The sequence below is a fragment of the Rhincodon typus genome, chromosome 13, assembly GCF_021869965.1.
Source record: "Rhincodon typus isolate 14 chromosome 13, sRhiTyp1.1, whole genome shotgun sequence".
Classification (NCBI taxonomy): Eukaryota; Metazoa; Chordata; class Chondrichthyes; order Orectolobiformes; family Rhincodontidae; genus Rhincodon; species Rhincodon typus.
Genome location: NC_063344.1, coordinates 39,050,564 through 39,062,730, shown reverse-complemented (window position 1 = coordinate 39,062,730; position 12,167 = coordinate 39,050,564). Strand labels below are relative to the sequence as shown.

The window sequence follows — 12,167 nt, the reverse complement described above, 5'->3', positions numbered from 1 at the left end:
TATGTTATAGTAGACTAGAGGTAGTGTTTCAAAAGTAGATGAGTTGAGACAGGAGTGAGACAGGCAATGTTAGAGGTTAAAATTAAGGGGTCTTGGATGGCATGATCAATAGCTTATCTCAGTATCAAGTATGACATAGAGGTTTTGCAAAGTCTGGTTCAGCCTCAGATAGGATAGAGTCAGTGACTAGGGAACAAAATTTGTGGTGACCAGAAGATAATGGCTTTGATTATCCTGATATCTAATTGGAGGAAACCTCTATTTCAAAGAAAACTATAGAAACATAATCCCAAAGACTTCATTGAATCCTACAAAAAAAATCCAGTATTTTTCACTAAGTCTCGCCTAACAGTCAATCTCAGGCTGATCCAACTGAAAATACTAGTGCTGCCTTTCTGTCGGCAGTTCCATTACTAATCTTACAAGCCCTTCAATTGCTACTGATCTTCATCATCTGGCCTGACTTAACTCCAGTGCTATTCTGTCACAGGCACTGGAGAAGCATTTTGTGAGAGAATTGCTCTTGCTAGTGTTTTAATAGCTAACCTGCCAAAATCTCATAGCTTAGAGGCCTAAACTCAATTTGACAGAGATGCCTTCTTAGACTGGAGTATATTTAATTCCTTAAGGGCTTCAATAGCATTTCTGCTTGAAAATAGAATACTATATAAATTTTACAATAGTTTATTATTTTAACAACACTGTGAATGAAGAAGTAGTCTCTAATCTTGCACTCACCCTTCTTCCACATTGCAATGCACAGTTTAGAGAAGGGAGGATATTTAAGTGAATACATTTTGTGCCAAGTAATTGCACAGCATTTACATTGGAACAGTTCTGAAAATACTTAATAAGCTATTTTGATTCTCTCGCATTAAAGAGCCTTCCTGTTAACAATACCAGACTAAGACAAGGGCAGCAGATACGTGGGAGCACTCCAACCTGTGACTTCCACTTCAATTAAGACACATGACAGTCTGGATTGTATGCAATCTTGTGGAGACCCCATGGGATTATTGTGTACAAATTTGGTCTGCTTACCCACAGAAGGTCATATGTGCCATAAAGGGAATACAATCAATGTTCAACAGAATAGCTCTGAAAAATAATCATTGGACTCCGAACGCTAGTACTGTTCCTCCCTCCTAGGAACCAGTCAGACATGCTGAGTTTCTCCAGAAACTTTTGGTTTTCTTTCACCAGTCTAATCCCTGGGATGATAAACTGGTGGTTTTGAGGAATGAAAGTTGATATCATTGAAACTTGCACAACTCTCACAGGGGATACACGCGATTAGGATATTTCTCCGACTGATGAGTCTAGAACCATTGGCCGTAGCCTTAGAATAAGAGGCAGACTAGTTAAGATTACAATGAAAAGGAATTTCTTCACTCAGATGTTGGTGAATCTTTGGAATTCCCTATCCCAGAGGGCTGTGGAAACTGGATCATTGAGAATGATCTGGACAAAAATCGATACATTTCTTAGTAATAATGACATCAAGGACTATGGGGCTATAGTGAGAAAACATGGCTTGATGTCAATGATCAGCTACGATCTATTTGAATGATGGAATATGTTCGATGGGCTGAATAGCCTACATCCCACTTGCATTTCCAATGTTCCTGTGATTTGCAGAAAGCATTGATAAACTTTGCTGACTGTTCCTTATTTAGTGTCAATGTTCAAATCTTGTGATTTGATAATGTTGATAAACTGAAATCTGCAATTCTCTTCCCTACTATCCATAATCAGTGTCGGTTTCCTTTGAAAAGGTTGATGTGCATGTTCCTAAATCCCATTAGTGTATCGTTGGTTTAAAAATCAACAGCAACAGATTTTCATGTATTTAAACAAGGAGTATTATTTATTCACATAATAATCTCAGCTGGAATGTTAATCTCAGAATTGTTATAGAGCAGAAAGTGGTGATTCGATCCATGATATCTCTGTCAACTCTCCAAATAAGCAAATTACTTAATGTCAATTCTCTGCCTTCTCCCTGTCACTCTCTGTACATTCTTCCTTTTCAAAAATAGTCTAATTCTCTTTTCAAATGCCTCAATTGAACCTGCATCTGGCACATTCTCAGACGGTACATTCCAGATCCTAACCATTTGGTGTAAACATTTTTATTTCTGCTTCTGTTTCTCTTGCCAATTACCTTTAAGTCTGTGTTGTTGTTATGTAGCCAATGATAAATGGAAATAGCATTTTTATTCCCTTGGCTATTCTATAATGATTCCAGGAACAAGACCTTCTCCCAGTTACCTCCAGTACCATGTGCAAGTGAGTACAGAAATACACGGATAACTTGGGTAAATGCATGGAAATGCTGGAAAGGTGATGCAAGAGAGGGGGCTTTAGATTTCTGAACCATAGGTGCGGAGATGACACCTACACAAAACTGATCAGTTCCACCTGAACAGAACCAGGACTGACCTCCTTGCTGGGGATTTTGAGAGTACTATTATGAAGGGTTTACACCAAATCAGCTGGGCTGTGGGAACCAGGAGAGAACACTGGGGTGCACAAAATACTGGGAGAGATAGATGGCACGAGAATAGAGAAAGTAAATTAATAGGAAGAGATGGAATAAGGAAGAAATTAAAACATTCTAAATCAGGATTTCAGTACATCTATGTGAATGCACTGAATATAGTGAATTAGACTGTTGAGTTTCTAGTGCACATTACCATGTGGAATTGTGATGTTGTGGCTCTAACAGAGACCTAGCTCAAGCAAAGACAGTTCGGAATGTTAATATTTCCTAAATACAAAGTGTTCAGTAAAGACAGGAAAGCACAAAATGGAGGAGCAATGGTAGTATTGGCTAAGGAAAAAATTGTGACACTGAAGAAAGAGAATGTCCAGAATGTTCAAGGACAGAATTAATTTGGTTAGAGCTAAGAAACAAAAAGGGTGCAATTACATAGCTCTGCGTAGTCCGTAGTCTGCCAACTAATGGGAAAGATGTAGAAGAACATACTGTTAGGGAATTACAGAGTTGCAAACATTATAAAGTTGTTACAATGGGAGACATTAATTATAGATCAGTCAATTTAACTTCCGTCGAGAGGAATCTTCTAGAAACAATAGTTTGGGATAGTATTAATGGTCACACGCACAAATGTGGATTACTTTGGCCCTGTATCAGTAAGACAGAGATATATAGGTTCTTAATTGGGGATCAAGGTTTGCGAGAGAAGGCAGGAAAATGGAGTTGAGAAATATATCAGTCATGATCAAATGGCAGAGCAGACTTGATGGACTGAATGGCCTAATTCTGCTCCTATACCTTATGGTCTTATGGAGTATAAATGAGACCTTTTTCTTACCTGATATGTAATAAGAAAAATAAACTGGTTAGTTTCCTTATTTATTGGTTGTAATACAGTGAACAATTTACTATTTTTCAGGAAATGAAACATGTTCTACAGAGTAATGCTGTGGCCTATATTAACCTATACAAACCTGTTATGGGAAATGGAATCCTGAACACTGTGGTGTCACCTTCTCTTCGGCAACTGGCAACAGATGTTATGAACAAGGTACGTCCATTTAACAGTGACCGAAATGCTATGTATCATAAAAATTTGATGCTTTGTGGAATATTGATCAAACTGATAGACATTGCAATAAAAAATAATAGCTTCTGTTTATTCACCCGTGGAATGTGGGAGTCGCTGGCTGGCCACTATTTATTGCCTGTCCCTAGTTACCTTTGAACTGAATGGCTTGCTAGGCCATTTCAGAGGGCAGGTAAGAGCTAGTAACATTACTGTGGACCTGGATTCACATGTAGGCCAGACCAAATGTGGACAGCAGACTTCCTTCACTGAAGGTCATTAGTGAACCAGATGGGTTTTTCCAACAATCAGCAATGGTTTCGTGGCCATGAGTAGAATCATAATTCCTAATGTAATTCCACAATCTTCTTTGGCAGGACATGAACCCAGGTTCCCAGAACAGGAGCTGTGCTTCTGGATTAATAATTTCAGTGATAATGCCTCTAGGCCATCTCCTTCCCATTGTTCACTTGACAGCAAGACTTGGCTAGTTAATACTGTTGAGCCCCATTTCCCATTATGCTTTCTGTCTGTCATCTGTGAATTTGTTTCTTACTTTTAACTGTGTCTTTTGTTGTTCTTCCAAATTGTATTTCTTTTATTTTGCTGTTGTGTTTCTGTGTGCTTTAATATTTTAATTTTCCAATTTCTTTGTTTCTATTATTTTTGTGCCTTTATTGTATTTTTTTAATCTGTCATTTTTACACCTGTACAAAATGATCTGGATATCAATATCAACTTTAAACCTTTACAATATGCTGATTGCAGAAAATGGGGAGAACAGCATAAAGAATGAAGCAAATCATTTGTGTCAGCATACGGTGGGTATGCAATCCAGCAAAAAAATGCAAATAAAATGTGAAACTGATAATTGTTAAGTATTGGATGTTATTTGAACTAATCAGGGACATAAGCATACAATGGATTTGCATTAACACACAGACAGTTTGAAATGAATTTGAGATTACCAGTAATCTGTTTAAATGCTCCCACAATGTGGTGAAGTAATTTTGAAAAATAATAGAATGCTGAACCATATACTATACTCAGAATACATTAATATAAATATTAAAAGTTATCCATAGGCTTTACAATGAACTTACCATATTTCATTTGGGAATAATATATGCAAATTTGATTGCCATCCACAACACGATAAATTTCCATGAAAGTAGGGATAGGAAATTAGCAATGTGACTGATCCCAGTGAAAAGAGGAGAAGCTAATGTTTCACAAAGGAGGTTATTAAGGAGGAACCTCATTGTAATCTGCATACCACATATATGCTTCAAAATATTGCCAGAGTTGAGAAGTGATTTTTTTTTCTATCTCAAAATACGAATCAGATTTCTTTGCATGTAAACCTGCCATGAATCAGCAGATTTAGCCAATATTTTTAGTTTTTTAAAAAATGTTTCTTTTAAAACACATTTTTGATATACTTAAAAAGTGGTAACCTGGTGCAGATTGATGTCCGTAGCTCAAAAAAAATCATGTAAACATAAAATAATCAGGATAGTTCATAACCTAAGAATAACCCAATTTGAAATAACTGCAAATAGTTTTTGAAATTGATGCAGAACCATTTTCTATTTATGTTAGTGTAGACTAGGCAGTTTCCTGGTAAATTAAAGAAAAAGCCTTTAAAATGTGCCTAATGTCTTTGTCCTTCAATAAAAGGCTTAGTTTTAGATACACCATGAAGGTCCAGAAACCAGGAGAGTCAATACAAACTTGCAATGGTGGTGATTTGATCTTTTGTAATGGCCTATTTTGTAGCTTTTAATGTCTTTAAAAAGTGTAAAAAATTGTGAAAATTTAATTTACCCCGAACAGAAGTAACATTTAAAATACAGCAAATTATTTTGTCATTTGGCCAAATTAAGTGAATAGTGCTGAAAAGAGAAAGAGTACGCAGGAAGAAGGAGAAAGGTTAATCACCAGGATGTCAAGAAGAAATGGATAGATAGCGTAGAGGTACCTGGGTTCACCTCATTCTCCAAGCAGTACTTGATTATAAATACTGGAGAAAGTGATGGTTTCTGTGGGGAGTATAGATAATCACTTAAAATTACAAAGGAATAGTGATAGATTAAGTGAATGGGCAAAACTGTGGAAGATGCAGTTCAATGTGAGCAAATGTGAGGTTATCCTTTTTGGACCGAAAAAAGATTGATCAGATTGCCTTCTAGATGGTATGAAGTTAAATACAGTGCATTGTTCACAGAGACTGGGGGTTCAGGCCCATAGATCATTAAAATGTCATACACAAGTGCAGAAAATAACCAAGAAAGCTAATGGAATGCTGTCCTTTGTATCTGGTGGACTGGAGTGCAAGGATACAGAAGGTATGCTACAGTTATACAAAATCCTAGTTAGACCCCACCTGGAGTATGTGATCAAATCTGGGCAACTTACCTAATGAAGGATATATTGGCCTTGGAGTGAGTTCAATGCAGGTTTACAAGAATAATACCTGGACTTCAGGGATTAAGTGATGAGGAGAGATTTCACAAATCAGGCCTGTTTTGTCCAGAATTTAGAAGCTCAAGAGATGATCTGATCGAAGTCTTCAAGATATTAACAGGAAAAGACAGGGTACGCAAAGATAAACTATTTCACTGGCTTGGGATTCTAGATCCAGGGGGCATACTCAGAGAATTAGTGCCAAACAATTCAGGAGAGATATTAGGGAGTATCCTATACACAAAGGGTGGTAGATGTTTGTAACCCTCTTCCGCAAATGGCAGTGGAGGCAGGATCATTCGTTAGTTTTAAATCTGAAATAGATAAATATGAGCGAAAGGAAGGTATGTAGATTTAGGCTACAGATCAGTTATGATCCCACTGAATGGAGAATAGGCTTGAGGGGCTGAATGGTCTACTCCTGTTCTTGTGAATACAGCCAGAGCCAAGTACATTTTACCATAGATGGCTCAGCTGTATAAGGAGACATGAAGATTGGAAGGGCAATACTCAAAGGAGATTCAATAGTAAAGGGAACAAAAGGCATTTCTGTGATTTCAAACATGAATCCAGGAGGATGTGTTGCGTCACGAGTGCCAATGCTCATAGATATTACTGAAAAGCTTTTGGGCACCCTGAGGTGGGAGGGTGAACACTGAATATTCACATCAGTGCCAATGAAATAGCTAAAAAAAGAACAATGTGATCCCGTGGTCTCTGAATTTACCATTTTGCCTTAAATTACTTTAATACACTTCAAAAAAAAACAAATGATAGTATACCTTTACAGTTCATCCTATTCTGTTTTGTGGGGCTCAATTCAGTAGATTATTTTTTATCTTGCAGTTCAGCAAAATCCATGTACTATGTCAGCACATCAGGCAGTGTTGACATATTTCACTAGTTGGTTTGGCTTCTTGCTAAGACTGCTTGTCAAAACATTTTTTAACATTACAGGATGCACACAATGTAATCCAACATTCTCATTACAGCAGACTCAATACAACTTGTCAGATTTATTGACATTTGGACAGAGGTTCTGCTGCTGCAAGCTTTTTGTGCAGAATACAGATTACACATTTCATAATTTGCCTTAACTTCTTCAAGTAACATATTCGTGTATTGCTTCATTATGATCATTGACTATTTTAATACAAGCAGATATTTACAAATTCCTGTTAATCTGAAATTTGTATGTGAAAACGTTTTAAAAAAAAACTATTAACCTACTTTATTTAAGGCAAGTCAAACTGTGACAACATTCCCATTTCAGACCATAAAATGTCATCAAGACTACTAATTTGTAGGAATGCAGAATTTCTTTGAATTAGATTTTGTGCGAAATCATCAGCAACTTGTCAAGGAGAATGCATGAGCAATAGTGATACTAAATCACTTGCCAAGTATTTAACAAGATATATAATGAGATAAAGTATGTACCATTTTATTAATAATGCTGTGTATTATGTAGTTCCTGTGATTAATGATTCAACTGAAAGTGGAAAAATCTAAATGTGCTCACAAGTCTCTTGATATGCTTAGTCTTATACAGCCTACGTAGCTTTCAAAGTTGTGTTTATCTCAAAAATGTCAAATATCCAGTATTTTGCATTTAGCAAATGCATTAAAATGGCATAGGAAACTTGTAAATGTAATCAAATTATCCAGTAATTCAAACGAAACAACTTAAGAGTTAATGTGCGGACTGTATTCGTATCTGCTATGCTTAGTAATCCTTTTGACATTAATATTGATGCAACTTCCTTCCTGCTACAGTGTCATGATGCATACACTACAACTCCTGAAATGGTTGACATTACTATAAGCAATGAAAAAAAAATCAGATCAGATGATTCAACAGGAGTAATATGGCAAAACACAAAGAACATGCATCTCAGATTACAATTCCTTAACTGTTTGTTTAAGCATTAATCATATTTACAGATCTTTATACTGTGAAATCTAAAGAGCAAGAAGATGCAAGCATTTTACTGTAGTGAATCAAATGTTTTATAAAAGCATTTTCCATTTGTTTTTCCTCACATCTTATCCTCACACTTATGCAGGGTCACTGAAGAATAATACAAGAGAGAATGTAATGATAATATGCCTTGCTGCTTGAAAACTGGTATTATATATTTCCAGAACCTGCAGTTCTTGTTTCTTGTATTGTAAGTTGTATGTTAGCATTCTGTTTGCCTTTCACAAACCTGTGTCTCAGAACAATACTTGTAAGTATATGGAGAATATTATTTCTCAGATTTTTAACTTTTACTTGTACACATATTTTGTCATTAAAATATAGGAATCCTAAGCTCCACTATAGAAGATTAAGTGCACCATTTATTGGGCAGTGATGGCCTAGTGGTGTTATTGCTAGACTATTAATCCAGAGATCCAGGTGATATTCTGGGTACCTGGGTTTGAATCCCACCAACAACCAGCATGGTTGTTTGATTGATTTATGACTTATATATTAAAAAAATGCTTAGTCTTGCTTACTTTTTTTTTGGTTGACATTAGAAAAGTTTTTTAGCGGAAGGAAGTCCTGCTATCACTTTACAAATAAGAGTCTTTGACATGTTTTAACTGGTAAATAAATATGATTCTGTACAATCTATTTTGGGTCTTGAACTTGAATCACTGTAGCAAGTACAAAGTGAAATACCATGATTCTACATTAATTTTGCTACATTTTGAAAGTCCAGTTAGCAACATGCGGATCATATGTTGTAAGTTACTTGTAATGCTCTGTCACAGTTTATTAAATTGTATAGTACTACATTGTAGTTCTATATTCTCATGGTAAGATGAAGCTTTACAGAAATGTCACTTGTGAACTTGGCTTCAGTGATAACCCAGATTCTGGAGAATCAAATGTTGGTTGTGACTTTTGAAGCAGTTTAGTGTCAGGACAGTCTGAGATGTTCTCCACGTTTATGAGGGTAATTTTAATCCAATCGCCCAAGGAAACCGAGGGTATCTGATCAGCTGCACATTTTACATCCCACCCAATTTCACTTCTAATTGAAGTCAAATCGGTTACAATGACCTCCTGTCTGCTTCCACACTGTCCCAACCTTGAAGTATTTCTCTCTTGCTTCCACTAATTAAATAGCAACTTGATTAAACTCAATAATATACATTTTTACAGTAAACTTCACTATCTGGACTTTTTCCTAGAATTTTGTTTCATTGCATTCCAATAGCAGTTTACTAGAGACCAAATAACTTATTAATTAAACATTTATTTACTTTTGCTACACCAGCTTATGAGAAAGGTGTTTCAGGAGATGCATAGCGAAGTGGAGAAATATTTCACTTGTGCATAATTCTCAAATTCTTTCACTTTAATGCTTATTTTCTGCAGAATGTAATGAAAGGAGTTTCCCTTTTGGTGCATAAATTTGAAAACTATCACTTGGCATGAGAGCAGAATGATAGTGAATGAGTTTGAAGACTGCACAGTTATCTGCTGAAAGAGATTGAGCATGAAAGATTGGTAGTAGTTTCATATTCATCACTAAAGTCTTCTATAATCAATTAAACTAGTCTTTACTCAGCATCAATTTAAATTAACTGTCACTGCAGAAAGGAATTGCCAGTAGTAAGACGAAACAGGCAATGGCTAGAATCCATTTAATTTACTTAGTTTTAATTAGACTAGCAGATGCCACATGTTGGATCCACTGCTCGCCAAGTCGACAAATCTTGCTTGTTGCAATTAAAAGATTTAGTGCAGCATTAGACAATAGAGCAGGGATTTTAAAAAAATACAATTAAAGATTATTTTTCTTCCAATTACTGAGGTTAATGAATAAACAAAATGAAAAGAATTGAAATGTTTTGAGTATTTTGAATTATTAATATGATTGTCTGTGGCTATATTTGATCTCTCCTTTAGAAATTATGTCCTGTATTTAATGTAATTGAGGTTGGATCAGAGCAATTATAAAAGGTTACAGTGCAAAAGGAGGCTATTTGGCCCATTTTGTCTGTACCAGCTTTCCCACTGAGCATCTCACTGAGTGTAATTCTCTTGCCTTCTCCTCGTAATCTGGCGCGGTATTCCTGTTCAAATAACCATTTAATTCCTTTTTGAATGTATTGATTGACACTGCCTCCAACACAATATTGTGCAGCGCATTCCTGATCATAACCATTTGATGCATGAAAAAGTTATTCCTAATAATATTTTGCTTCTTTTACTAATTACATTATGACTGTGCCCTTTGGTTCTCAACCTTTTTATGAGTGGCATCATGCTTTTTCCTTATTTACTGTGTCTTGACTCCTCTTGATTCTTATAAACATGTCAATCAGATCCCCTCTTCTATAGGAGAATAATCCAGTCTTCTCTAATCTATTTTCCTAACTGGAATTCCTCATCCCTGAACCATTCTCACCTCTTCTGCATCTTTCCCAATCTCTTTACATCCTTCAAATTCTTCCTAAAGAGTGCATACTGCAGTTGCCACTCAACTGGTATCTTGTATAAGTTCAATGTAACTTCCTCTTTCTTGTACTCTATGGGTTTGAATTGTTCAAATGGTTATCAATCTGATTCTGGCTGGTACAGACAGGCATCCTCAAACATAGGCAGCTGTCTCTGGGATCTTGGCAGATGCAGCTTGCTCAGGAAGCCTAGTGTCAAGCTGTCTTCCAGTTGCTCTGGAAGAGTATAATCAGGTTTTGCATTGAATTCATCACTGTGGTGCTTCGGAAATGGATGACAGAAGATGAGCAGCTTGTTCTTTAGTAGGCATCCTCCTAACTAAAAATCTGAGCAAGCTCCTAGCCTGCAAAAAATAATTTTCAAACAGAGACATCCATAAAACCCAATGTAAAAACAGTCAGATGTTTTCTCTGGAATGAGTTCATGCAACCACATCTAGCAATTATTTGAAACAGTTTTCTTTCTAAGAGATGCCTCAGAGTTATAGTCATAGAGATCTATAGAACAGAAAAAGGCCCTTTCGTCCATTGTGTCTGTTCTGGTCAAAAACAACCACCTAACTATTCTAATCCCATTTTCCATTACTTGGACCATCGCCCTGTATATCTTTACATCACGAGTGCATATTAAATAATACATAAATGTAATGAGTATTTTTGCCTACACCACCCTTACAGGCAGTGAGTTCCAGATTTCCACCACCATCTGGGTGAAAATATAAATGCTCACATCCCCTTTAAACCTCCTGTCCCTTACCTTAAGTCTGTGCCCTTGGTCATTGATCCTGTCTACCCTATCTATGGCCTTCATAATTTTGTATATTTCAGTCATGTCCCTCCGAGTCTCCTCTGCTCCAAGGAAAATAACGCTAGTCAATCTAATCTTTTCTCACAAATAAAACTCCTCAAACATCCTGCTAAATCTCCTCTGCATCATCTCCAGGGTAATCACATCTCTTCTGTAATGTGAATTCCAGAACTGTATACAATACTCTAGCTGTGGCCTAACTGAAGTTTTATGTATGTCCTAGTTAAATAAAAGTTCCAATATGTTGTTTCATTAACTTCTTAAAATAAAAACACATTGTAAGGATCTCCATATTCCTTCAAAATCAAGTCCACAAAAAATCTTAAATACAAGCGATAATAACTCTTTGCTAACATGTTTGTACCAAACACCTATTACCCTGATTCATTAAAAAAAACACTGGAAAAATTAATTTAAAATGATTTTCATTTAAAACACTTAAGAAATTAATTCTGGTTCTCCTTAATTAACACATTTGTCTATTTGATTATTAATTTTACATAGAATTATTGTCTCTGCAGTTTCTGAACCACAGAAATTAAACTGATTAGCCTGTAGTTGCTTAGCTATCCTTACACCTTGTTTTGAACAATGGCATCATTTTTACAAATGTCCAGTCCTCGAGCACCATTCCTGAATCTAAGGAAGATAAAAATGATTGGCATTGTCTTTGCAATTTTCATTCTCAACTTTGCATAGTACCATCTAATGCAATTTATCTGGCTGCAGTGCTTTGTGAATGTGAAGGAAGATGGTTGATCCAATACAAAAACAAAATTGCTGGAAAAGCCCAGCAGGTGTGGCAGCATCTGTGAAGGAAAAAACAGAGTTAACGTTTCGGGTCCGGTGACCCTTCCTCAGAACTGGGG

The 12,167-nt window shown here is 36.1% G+C and overlaps 1 protein-coding gene across 1 annotated transcript in view; it reads left to right on the top strand.

The window, feature by feature from the left end:
* The window catches only part of LOC109939135 (inactive N-acetylated-alpha-linked acidic dipeptidase-like protein 2), a 221,019-nt gene that overhangs the window by 18,917 nt on the left and 189,935 nt on the right, over positions 1–12,167 (top strand). The window contains exon 2 of the mRNA XM_048604809.1: positions 3,420–3,551. Coding sequence (XP_048460766.1) covers positions 3,420–3,551 — 132 coding nt within the window. The remainder of the gene's footprint in view (positions 1–3,419; positions 3,552–12,167) is intronic.